General features: G+C 38.3%; 1 protein-coding gene across 5 annotated transcripts in view; it reads right to left on the bottom strand.

The window, feature by feature from the left end:
* Positions 1 to 13,385, bottom strand: part of GRM5 (glutamate metabotropic receptor 5) — a 529,070-nt gene that overhangs the window by 53,853 nt on the left and 461,832 nt on the right. For 4 of the 5 annotated variants that reach the window (XM_045483678.1, XM_045483677.1, XM_045483680.1 and 1 more), the window contains exon 8: positions 2,506 to 3,445. In XM_045483678.1, the coding sequence (XP_045339634.1) occupies positions 2,506 to 3,445 (940 nt within the window). Of the gene's footprint in view, positions 1 to 2,501; positions 3,446 to 13,385 lie in introns of those variants that run through there. The other variant, XM_045483681.1, reaches the window with a different exon arrangement.

Raw genomic sequence — 13,385 nt, 5'->3', positions numbered from 1 at the left:
ATCCCAGAGCTGCCTAGCTCTGTACTCTGATATGTTCATTGAAATATCTACTGTGTACCTGGCCTTTACACATATATTATTTCTTTCACTCTTTTACAATCCTCTGAGGTAGATGATATGATCTTAACGTGGCAGATGAAGAAACTAAGCCTCAGACAGAAGAAATGGCAGTGCCAGTATTCAGACTCAGGAGAAACTGGCTACAAAACCATGTTCTTCACCACTGCTCCACACTGTCTAAGTAGCCTGCCTTAGTGAGTTTTTGGGGTGCTTAGGCACAAGCTCACAATTCTATCCCTCTGGCAACCTGTTTTTTTTTTTTTTTTTTTACCTATCAGGATGCCTTTGAAGGCACAGGATGCCTTGGAAGGTGCCTTGGAAGGTACCTTGAACAATGTACATATTACTTGAAGAAAGAGTTTAAACAAAGGCTGGTAAAATTGAAGTTTGAAAAATACATTTTCTCGGGGCGCCAGGGTGGCTCAGGTGATTAACTGTCTGACTTCAGCTCACATCATGATCTCACGGTTCGTGAGTTCGAACCCCGCATCGGGCTCTGTGCTGACAACTTAGAGCCTGGAGCCTGCTTCAGATTCTGTGTCTCCTTCTCTCTCTGTCCCTCCTCCATTCACACTCTGTCTCTTTCTCTCTCAAAAATAAATAAATGTTAAAAAATTTAAAAAATATATATATAATACATTTTCTTAGACAAAATAAAAGGCTGATCTTGCAGAAGTTTCAGAAAAAGAATATTTTAGGGAGGGAGGAGTTAAGAAAGCAGATGGAAAATATTCTGGCAAGTTAAATATATGAAGGGTCTTCTGTGGACAGACCCTGATATTGTCACAATTTATTGAAGTAGGAGAAGACACTGTTGTTTTCCCCAAGATTTACAATTTAGTTAAATACCTTGAACAATGTACATGGAAAGCAATGAGAGGCATACAAGAATTAGGAAAAAAAAAATAAATAAAAGAGGCAAGGATAGAAGTTAATAATGCAAATGAATTAAGCTATGTGATTAAGTATTCTGAGTGCTTTTCAATCCTCAGAAGACATGGTATCTTTATCATCACCATTATTCAGGCTTTGAAGAATTAGGGCTGATGGAAAGGTGGGACTTTCCATGCAGGCTAAATGATAGTATAAGAGAACTGTTCAAGCAATAATATTTAGCTATTTATCTTCCACTTGTAAGTGGTTTGTCTTCCACTTATTTATCTATATTTTAGGAAAATTGTCAAATCTCTGTAGAGTGAGCAGATAATGTTCTGACTAGCTCTTCTGACTGATATGCCCTTCTTAAATGGAGGAAGTCCTTATTCCCAGTAACACCCTATGTAGCCTTTTTAATACCTCCCAATTTGTTCCCAAGCCACTGATCTCTTTGCCCCCATACTGGGAAGTTATTAGTTGAACTAATTTCATATCAGCTGTGCACAGAGGCCACCGTCTCCCCTTCCTCAGAGAAGCAGGGAAGGAGCAAGTGATTACTAGCCAGGCTTACCACTGGTGTGAATCTGAGCAGCTCTATGGGATGATAGGTTACACTTTCAGTTCTTAAGAGTCTGTCATACTTAAACAGACTTTAAGGAACCACACTTCTCTGGGACAACATGGAATATAGTAATCTATGCTGCCAGTATTCTCCAGATGTTTATTAAAGATACAGATCTTAATTGGCTAAAAAAAAAAAAGATGATCTCATTGCCTTTTGAAGTGCTATAGGCGTCATTTATCACTTAGAGAAGTGCTTCACATAGGGGTAAATCATTGGCTGTTGGCTTATTTGCAGATAAGAGGTGACCAATAACTACTACCTGGGATACTGAGCATGAAGGATGGGGTGGGACTGTGGGCCACAATGGGAAACTGGCTAGTTGTTTAGGAAGATTATATGCAAAGTCCCTTTGTTTTGACCCTTTCAGATTCTTAGACATTTCCTTAAGAGTTCAAATTGCCCATTAAGAACTAAAATATAAATTCTACATTCACATGCCTCTATGGGATGAACAGTCAAGGACTCTGCTGAGCTTGGAAAAGGTTCAGGCACATAACGCAGTCAGGTGTGTGAGGTTCTTGGCACTCTGTGCTCAGCATTGATCTTTGTTAACAATAAATTCTCTACTGTGTTCTGGGAACTAGAATTTGGTCCACTATGTTCCTCTGTACCCTCCAGACCTGGAGGTCCTTTCCTTGGCTTAATGACTTAACCGTGCTCTCCCTGTCCCTTTGGACCTCACTTCTCTTTTGCCAAAACTCTGCTTTTGTTCTTTATCTCAACTTCTCTGTTTCTGGCTTTGGCATAAGTAACTGGCTCTACATCCAATTAACCCCATGAAAACCATTCAATGAGAAGGCCAAGGCCCCTTTCCCAGCACCCTGCCTCCCACAGTTTTCATTCACTCAGATATTTTACACTTAAAAGACCCAGGAAGCAAATGTCACTGCTTCAGCTACAGGGACCAGTGCCCCACACCTCCCCCCCCTACACACAACCTTTACCTTAGGGTTTCCCCAGAGGAGCCCCTCCTCTTCCACAGGTTGACTAGGCTGCTGGACCTGCTGGCTGCTGAGGATGACTTGCCATCCCCCACATGCATGCGCACCACGGTAGATGTGGTGAAGGCGCTGCGCACGTTTCTCTCCGGTTTGGCCAGGATGATGTACACTTTTGGCACAAACATGCAGCCCAGTGCCACTGTGGCACTGAGGCTGACTGAAAAACACATGGTGATGATTTTGTAGTTGCTGCCAAAGTAGATTGGCACAAAGGCCAGCCATATGATGCAGGTGGTGTACATGGTGAAGGCGATGTACTTGGCCTCATTGAAGTTAGCTGGAACGTTTCTGGTCTTGAAAGCATAGAAGGTACAGCTCAAAATCAGCAAACCATTGTATCCAAGAGGAGTGACAACTCCTAGGTTGGTGGTATTACAAATCAGGTAGACTTCACGAATGCTTGGGTAGTCGTGCATTATATCAGGAGGCTCCATTATAAAGAGGGCAACGATGATGCCCAACTGAATGCATATGAGGATGAAAGCAATCACTAACTGGGCACAGGCACTCATGAACCTGGGCTTTTTGGTACAGATCTTCTTCTTGCTGCCAGCCAGGATCCTTGCAATACGATTGGTCTTGGTTACGAGGGCTGAGTAGCTCATGGCTGGAGAAAGACCAATACCAATTCTCTGAAGGTAGCAATAAATCTGTTTGGGCTTTGCAATGAGGCAGAAGGTACATAAGTAACCCAGGCAGATGCCAGCAAGGATAATGTAGCAGAGTTCCCTGCTGGAGGACTTGACTACTGGAGTATCACGGTAAATGATGAAGACTGCAGTAACAAATAGGGTGGCCAGCAGGCCGAGGCAGGCAAACACAACAGCGGCAATGGGTTCAGGGTCACCCCAGCGAAGATACTGTACTGGGATCAGATCACAACCTGCAGAGACACAGACACATATTGGAAAAAAAAAAGGAAGAAACATTTACTTGGGTCACTTGTGCCTAAGTTACAAGCAGCTGCCAATGACCCTTTCACTTTGACTACAATCTGCCCTTCTAATCTCAGTCTCCTATAGTACTCATTTCTTCATATATTCATTCATAAAATATTTATCTTTATAGTATTAAACACAGACTCTGGGATAGGAGCTGTTCTCGGTTCTGAAAACAAAATGGTGAAGAACATGTTCTTTGCTCTCATAAAAAATAATTGGGGAGGGAGTGCTTCTAAATAATTACTTACAACTGTGATAAAGGCCATTAAGAAGCACAGCATGGTTCCTGACACTGTGTAAGCAATAAAAGCCTCCTTCAACAGGAATTAGCAAATGGAAGTGTTGGTTTGGCTGAGTTTGGGGATTCAGTAGGTTTGGCACACAGAGATTAATTGTAAGGAAAGAGCTAGGGGGCATTGGAGGCACAAAAAGAGGCCACCTACCAAGTGTAATGGGTGGCCTACATAAGGCTGGGAGGTAGGCAGCAAGGGATCTTGCAGTGCAGAGTGTCCTAGAGTAATAGGAAGTCATGGGAGGGATCTATGTACAGGAGAGGAATGGCATGGTCAGACCTGTTTTAAATATTCCTTTGGTTGCTGTGTGGATTTGGAATGAGATAAAAGTGTGGACAGATATGGAAATTATTTGAGGCAATATAGAGAGTTTAAATGGATGTGGAGCTACGTGAGAGGTCAAGACATCAAGGATGGTGATCATTGGATCCATCTATGCCGTCCTTGAATCCACTGTATAGAACAGTTAGGATTTTCAGAGAACTCTATGGTTCCAGTGTTATCAAGAGAAGACACTTTAAAAGAAAAGAGGGAGACAGGAGAGGAAAAATGACCCCAGAGACAAAAAATTGGCTTGTGTGGGAAGTGCCAATACTCCTAAAATTATTTTCGACTCATGGCTTGCAGGTTTTTATATCACTTCATTACACATCAGAAAAAAGTGACAAAACTTGGCATCATTTAGGTTATGCACCTTCTTTTCACATTTCTTTATTTAGGACTGTGGTCCTCAAACTGGGCTACACACTGGAACCACCTGGAGACATTTTTTTTTTAAATACTGTGGCCTGGGTCTCAGTGTTAAGTTTCTAATTTAATTGGTCTGAGTATCAGGAATTTTAAAAGACACTTTAAGTGCTTCTAAATGTGCAGCCAAAGATGAGAACTACTGCTTTAGCCACAATTTCTGTTTGTGTGTGTGTGTGTGTGTGTGTGTGTGTGTGTGTGTGTAGTAGCATGTGTTACATTTAATAGAAACATAAAAATAAAGAAACTATCTTGAGTGAGTAGAAATGGAATTAAACAATCTGGAGCACTGGATATTTGAGGAATATTTTACTACTTGCCAACAAATATCCATTCTCCCCTTTATTCTCAGCAACATATCTCCAATTTCAGTTGGGGGTAGTAAAGGGTGCAGCTAAAACACTACATTTTCTAGCAACCTTTGTAGTCCGATGTGCTATGTGATGGTGTTTTACCCAGAGAGATGTAAGCCGGGAACTCCTTAAAGGAACATGACTCATCTTGGAGAGTACCCTTTTTGCCCTTTCTGGCTTTCTCCTTCTCCTGCCTGGAATATAAACATGGTGGCTAGAGCTCCAGCAGTTACCTTGGAATATAAGGTAACTAAGGACAGAAAATGTGTTCTGAGTTTTGGAAGAGAAAAAATAGAGGGAGCCTGAATCCCTGTTAACTATGGAACCCCTGACTAGATCTAGACTATGTATATCACATTTATCTTGTTTAAGCTACTTTTTCCCTCTGATATATGCAGCCAACCCAAATCCTAATTGATATAGGTGTAAGATTTTTCTATTAAATTCCCATTACCCATGGTCAAGGGTGTTGTAGTAAGTGGTTTTGAATACTAATGGTTACTAGGAGGTACGAGAGATGACAATAAGTACTGGTAGTAAAGAAGCATTTGGTTCTTTCAAAATACGCCTAAAAGCAGCTCTTGTAAAAAGGAAACATTCTCTGTCCCTTATTTCTGCCTTGCCTGTCTCTTTCTTCAAGATCTCAGATTTCAAACAGTACCATTAATATTATTGTTAAATTCATTATGGGGTTTATTTATTTTTATTTTTTTTAATCTTTATTTATTTTTTGAGAGAGAGAGAGAGAGAGAGCAAGCACTTGAGCAGGGGAGGGGCAGAGAGAGAGGGAGGCACAGAATCCGAAGCAGGCTCCAGGCTCTGAGCTGACAGCACAGAGTCCAATGCAGGGCTCAAGCTCACGGACAGTGAGATCATGACCTGAGCCAAAGTCGGAGGCTTAACGGACTGAGCCACCCAGGCATCCCAATTCATTATAGGTTTAATAGAATTTGTGAGTTAGCATAGAATTTTCAGCACAATTTACAAAATTGTTTCTATGGAAAAATGCATTCTTACTTTAAAAACTTGATTATTTAATATTGAAACGAAGTGCTTTTAACTTAAAAAATGTAGATGGCCTAGACTAAATATAATTATTTTGCATAATGTCATTAATTATAAATAAACACATATATCATTGCTAATGAACATACCTGAATCCTTATTTTTAGGCATCTATGTTTACATATACTGATTATATGTTGGGATTCAATATTTGAGGCTTTAGTATACAATGGGGTTTAGTTTCATACTTATATAGATTTGTTCCTTGCAGAGACTATTTTACAACAGAAAAATAGGTATTAATCACTCCTCCCCTTATTTTTCCATAATTGTTTGTTTAGAACACATATATTACAATGAAATTTATTATCTACTATAGTTAATTCTAAAGGGTCCTGTTTCTCCTCCTAGGTCATGAGCTATTAATGTCCACAGTAACTTACTGGTATAAGAAGCATGTTATGTGGTACGTGAAGTGGGAATCCTTTCATTAGCTAAAGATAATGAACTGAAAAAAAAATGTATAAATATTTATTACTTTTTTCTGCTGCTCTGCTAAATCTTAATTGCTTTTGTATAGATATAATTAGCACCGTAATTCTAAATGTTCTCCCGTGACAGCATTCGCCACTATTTTTACATCAAACATATTCTTGAACTCTTCCTATGTAACCCATTAACATCATGTCTGAAACTAAAGAAAACCCCATCAGATACATACATAGGAAGAAATGTACATAAGGCATGCCTCTAATGTGGTGTGAATATTTTCACAAATTTACAAGAATTTATACATTCAAATGCATGTTTTTTTTCATTTAATGTGAACCACTCAGAAGACTTTATGTTTAGTTTAATGATGCTGCCATTGCACAAAATACTTTTGTAACTATTCTCTCGGAATAGAAAATTGGATTCTGATTAGAGTGTTATAATCACTGAATCTTATAATTGGATAAGTTCTTAGAGTTTCCAAAAACGGATGTGCATCACAATCACTTGCAGAGTCTACAAAAATACAACTCAAGGGCCTAACTTAGGGGATTTTTAATCAGTACATTTGGGATAAGACAAAGGAATCTTATTTTGAATAAGCAAGCTCAATGATTATACAACTGATCGTTGGTCCTTGGTTGGCAGCCCAACCATAGACTATTAATGCAGTGTGTGATTTCTCATCCAGTGTGTGAATGTCTTACATGATAATTCTAAGATGTGATCACCCTAACCCTACCTACGACTTTCCATAAACTATATTGTCTCAGGGCCAGGATTAGGGGTGGAGGAAGATAGATTGGAAAAACCATAGGTCAGGATGACAGGTGGAGGTTGGAGGTGAATAAACTGGTTAGAAGGATATCACAAGAGGATAGTCATGGGATATAGGGCAAAAACTAAGTCATTGTACTCAAGGAAACACTGGGCTGGTAAAGACATTTTAGACCTAGCATTGAAAAAGATTATGAGGCAGACAGAAGAGTCAGGAGAGAGGCTTTTAACCAAGTTGACAGCAATGCTATTAACTAAGATGAGGGCTGCGGGAAGAAAATAGTCACATTTTATGAGGATGATATCTAGTTCCAATTTGGACATGTTGTGTTTGAAATGTCTATGAGTTACTGAGTAGGTAGAAGCAGAGGTATATAAGAGATATCAGGGTGGAAGTTATAGCTTTAGGAATCATCTGTTTACAGGTGGAAATAAGAGACATGGAAATAAAGGCAATTAATGAGGAAACACACAGATATTGATGAGAGCAAAGCCTAGAAGTCTGGCATAACACCAATATTAAGGAATGGCATAGGAAGAACATATGTCAGGAAGACATAAGGTAGACCAGCTGAAAGGAAAGAAGTGTATCAGAAGTCAAAGGAAAGTGGTCAATTGGATGGCCCACCACACCCTTCTCTAACAATATAATTCAAGTTTTCTTTTTTAAAAAGCCTTTACAGGGGGATCACACAAAGCTTTGAGCTTCATGTTTGCAGATATCTCTTCTGGGGATATATCTTTCTCTTATATCTTTCCCCTTTTACTACTGTTAGATCTACAGTATTTATTTGAACAAGGTGGTATCCTTCCATTGCTATATTCCTATCATGGAACATATTCTTCCAAATCTCAGAATAATGCTAATTCTATTATGAGATAAATTAAAATTCTCATTGATTACTACCTCTTCTGTGTGCATTGGTTTACAAAGATCTGAATGCCCTGTTATTTTTCCTAAATCTTTCTTTATTTCCTTCTTAGAATTACTGGGCATTTTTTCCATTGATTTTTTTTAAGTCCCTCTTTCCTTCTTTGTATAATGGTAAGTTACTGGAAGTAGTCTTAGTGTACTGGTCAGTTACTACATACTAGCAGGATATATAAAGTTTAACTAAGAATGTATCTATCTATCTATCTATCTATGTATCTATCTATCTATTTATCTATCTGTTTTACTGTAAATTTAATCAATTTAGCATATGTTATGTTTTAGATTAAAGAATCTTGATCATGTCAATGAAGTTCCCTCCTGGCAAGCATATTAGAGTTTCATAGAGGATGCACAACATTGCAGTCCTTTCTAGAAATGCAGATGATAAATACACTAGAAAACCAAAACCTGTTTTCTGATAACATCTATTTAAGTAGCTATCTACTTCTCACTGTCCTCCTCTTTCATGCTTGATTCTTGTTCTGTGGTTCTCTAGTATAATTTATCCTTGCATAGCTTGAAGTGATATATATTGAAAATACAAGAGGCTTTCTTTTTAAAGGTAGAGTGGACTGCCAAAACTGTATTATCCACATTCATCTTGTGATTCCAGGAATGTGCTTTCCATACCTCTAGTGGGAGAATGGATACTCCACCGATTTCCTGAACACTTAAAAACAATATGGCTGCTTAGCAATAACTAGTACACATGCTTATTTTGGGGGGCATTAGTCCTATAGGATTAATATTCCTGTAGTTAATAATTCCTAGACTATTACATTTTTAAATCCCATTCCAGGTGTCTGTTTATGCAGAAGGAATGAAGAGTCAAAGAACCTGGGATGGATTGCTGATATTCTATAAGTAAGCTAGGGAGGAACTCCTTAACAAGCTCCATATATTTTTTATTTTTATTTTTAGATTATTTTTTTAAATTAAAAAAAATTATTTATTTTTGAGACAGAGAGAGACAGAGCCTGAACGGGGGAGGGTCAGAGAGAGAGGGAGACACAGATTCTGAAAGTGGCTCCAGGCTCTGAGCTGCCAACACAGAGCCCAACACAGGGCTCAAACTCACAGACCATGAGATCATGACCTGAGCCGAAGTCAGACACTTAACTGCCTGAGCCACCCAGGTGCCCCAACAAGCTCCATATTTTTGGAGGAAAGGAAGTTACTGAGAATCTCTGAGAATCAAATGGATGTGTGCTCAGCTGCTGGTCAGGCCATTTCAGGTATACAAAACTGATATGGGGCTGTTGTAGGACTATCCTTTGATACACGAGCTATAGATCTACCCAGAGTACAAGGTGTTGACTGGTGACGGATATCATGCTTATTTCAGTCTGTTCCATCCATAGACCATTTGTCTGTCTTTACTCCTTTCTTTACTTGCCTAGATTTTGATTTCTAGGATGCTGATCTGATGATCTGAGATACCAGAAGAATGTAGACAGAATTCTTTCTGCATTGTTCATATTCCTGATCTTTTGAGATATAGATTAGATAGGTATAGATATAGATATAGATATAGATATAGATATAGATATAAATATAGATATAGATTTATTTATTTATCACTTCCACGGTTTAGAAAAATTAGAAGTGGTGTGCATGTGTGTGTGTGTACATTATATTTAGGTACTTCATTTTTCTTTGTAGCACTTACTATAATGTCATCTATCTTGTGTGTATGTGTATGAGAGAGAGAGAGAGAGAGAGAGAGAGAGAGAGAGAGAGAGAGAGAGAAAGATTATATTGTTAAGGTTTATCCTCCTCCTTTGATATAACACTCTGAGGTTAGGGAATTTGTCTTGTTTGCTCACAAATGGATTCCTCGTACAGTGCCTTATTCATATGGTTAACATAGCAATTCAGAAATTAATATATTTACCATGTAATGAAAGTTTATAATTTTCATCCTGGTGTATGGATCAAGTCATTTTCGCAAACCTTTGTTGTTGCCTTTAAAAAGTCCCAAGTTACAGACTCTTGGTTTCCATTACAGATAGAAGTCTAAATTCAGTGCATTACACCTGAATTTTAGAGTAAAGATTCTGGTAACCAGAGAGAGTGAAACTAAGTATGTCAAGAGCTTACTTCTGCCTAGAGGTGACTTGTTTCACATTGGAAATATTCCTGGTACTAACTTGGCAATGATAAATGCTTTATGATTGATGAATTAATCCAACTATGAGTAACTCACTGGATCTGAGAATCATGGGTGGAGGAAAGAGAAAGGCAGTATACAGAAGTCATTCATTAATAAGTGCCATCTAACTATAAAGTTCAGATTCACTCTTCTCAAGAAGGCTATTAATTGTAACATGTTTTACTTTAGGCCAGAAAAGTTCTCAGTGAGGAAGGCTTATTCTAGAGTTGATTGATTTTTACTATTATAATCATGAAACAAAGCATACTATGATTACTCCCTGAAATAAAAATTTAGTCTGTATCCAAAATATTGGGTAAGTTATATCTGAAACTGCCTCAAATAGGAAGCCACCCCATTCCTGTTTATGCCAGCATTACAAAAAGGAGGAAATTGGCTTTTATTGAGTGCCTACTATATGTCAGGTGTTCTCTTAGATATTTTAGTAATCTTCACAATAAGCAATAAGGTAGGCATTATTAATTCTATTTTATAATAGAATCATATAAGGTTTAATAAACTAACTTTTTTGGGATAAAAATCCTGTGGGATTTCTAATTGATTAATGGATGCTATATTAGGAGAGGGAAACTGATCAAGTGCCTCTTTGAAAGGGGTCTTAAGGCTACTTAGTAGGAAGGAGAATCATGATCAACAGTGTCAGCCCATGAGCAAGGAGGGGCTGGTGGTGGCATACATATTTGATATTTGTTATCCTCACAAAAGTCCCTGCCTTCTTCTGAGAAATATCATGGGTTCAAACTCATTGGCAATGTTCTCATCCTGGCACACATGTCCTACACTGCTGGACCAGAGACACTGATTTTTAAGTTGTTGCTTTTGCGTCCCTAAAGCTTTCTAGTGTAGAAATTTTTTTGAATGGGCACCAAATCCCCAAGGATTGATTGTGAGATATTTCTAACATTGCCACATTGGGGACTCACAGCTATCCATTTATTATTGGATCCAGCCTATATCATGCCTTTCATGGTTTATTGAATATTTTTGTTTTAGATTCCCTTAATAAAATCCCCTCAGAGAGCTGACAACTCAGGGCTATAGCTTTTATTTAGTTTTTATTTTTGTTCTTTTATATTGGTTATATTTAATAGGGGAGTTTGAAATTGTATGCAAAGATTTATTTCATAATTAAAGCATAAAGGATGATTTAATGATACTGCAGAGTACTAAGGGGAAGGATTATCATAGATGCACATTTGTAGGGAACAGCTTTGAAAAATATGACTTCCGGTCATACTGCGGATGAACAAGAGAGGAAAAACACAGTGTATGAATTTAAATAGTAAAATGTGCTGATTAGAATACTTTGCTCCATTTTTTACCTTTCCCCTCTCCCTTTTCACTAGCTAACTCCTCCTGACTCTTTCATTTGACAGATCCTCTGAGGATGGCTTTTCTGATTTCCTGACCCCAAAGGGCAGGTTCCTCTCAGGTGGACAACCTCTTGGGCCTGTGTCTATCACAGCACTTCCACATTTTTTTTTTTGCACATAGTAGCACAACTATCATGCTCATAGTGAGTTTGCATGTCTTTTTTACCTGGTAGACTGCGAGAAATTTGAGAGCAGGATGCTGCACCTTTGCTTTTGTACTGTGCTTGGCACACAATAGGGAGTTAAACAGGTTGAATGAATGTGTGATTACATTAAAGAAGAAGAGGGACACAGAAGACTGAAACTGGACCACCTTCTTAACACCATACACAAAAATAAACTCAAAATGGAAGAAAGACCAAAATGTGATACAGGAAACTATCGAAGTCCTAGAGGAGAACACAGGCAGCAACCTCTTTGACCTTGGCTGAAGCAACTTCTTACTAGACCACATCTCTAGAGGCAAGGGAAACAAAAGCAAAAATGAACTACTGAAAATTCATGAAGATAAAAAGCTTCTGCACAGTGAAGGAAACAATCAACCAAACTAAAAGGCAGCCTATGGAATAGAAGATATCTGCAAATGACATATCTGATGGGTTAGTATCCAAAATCTGTAAATAACTTATCAAACTCAACACCCAAAAAACAAACAACCCAGTTAAGAAATGGGCAGAAGAGGGCCAGACACATGGAAAGATGCTCAACATCACTCATCGTCAGGGAAATACAAGTCAAAACCATAATGAGATACCGCCTCACACCTCTCAGAAGGGCTAAAATTAACAACACAGGAAAGAACAGATTCTGGCAAGGACCAGAGAAAGGAGAACTTTCTTATGCTGTTGGTGGGAATGCAAACTGATGCAGGCAGTGTGGAAAACACTATGGAGGTTCCTCAAAAAGTTAAAACTAGAACTACCTTGTGGTCCAGCAATTACACGACTAGGTATTTACCAAAGGAATACAAAAATACTGATTCAACGGGGCAGATGCACCCTGATGTTTATAGCATTATTATCAACAATAGCCTAATTATGGAAATAGTCCAAATGTTCACTGACTCTTGAATGGATGAAGAAGATACGTTACACACACACACACACACACACACACACACACACACACACAGGAATATTACACAGTCATCAAAAATAATGAAATTTTGCCATTTGCAATGACATGGATTGAGCTAGAGTACATTATGCTAAGAGAAATAAGTCAGATAAAGACAAACACCATATGATTTCACTCACATGTGGAATTTAAGAAACAAAACAGATGAACATAGGGGAAGGGAAAAAAGAGAGAGGCAAACCATAACAGACTCAGCTATAGAGAATAATCTGAGGGTTGCTGGAGGGGAGATGGGTGTGGATGGGTTAAATGGGTGGTGGGCATTAAGGAGGGCACTTGCTGTGATGAGCTCTGGGTGTTGTATGTCAATGATGAATCACTAAATTCTCCTGAAACCAATATTACACTATATGCTAACTAACTAGAATTTAAATAAAAATTTGAAAAAATTTAAAAAATAAAAAAAGAGGGACAATTGAAGAATCGGGAGACATGCACTTTATTTTCAACTTACATACAACTATTTCCTGTGAATGTGAGACTTTTACTCAATTTAAGTCTCAATTTTTCTACACATGAAACAGAAATGATACAGAATTCCAATCCTTTCTCTCGCCTATAGTGAGAGCTTTAATCTAGAGAAATTCTTGTAGAGGAA

Source organism: Leopardus geoffroyi, chromosome D1 (assembly GCF_018350155.1).
Source record: "Leopardus geoffroyi isolate Oge1 chromosome D1, O.geoffroyi_Oge1_pat1.0, whole genome shotgun sequence".
Taxonomy (NCBI): Eukaryota; Metazoa; Chordata; class Mammalia; order Carnivora; family Felidae; genus Leopardus; species Leopardus geoffroyi.
Note: the sequence above shows the minus strand (reverse complement) of the source record. Positions and strands in the feature narration are given on the sequence as shown.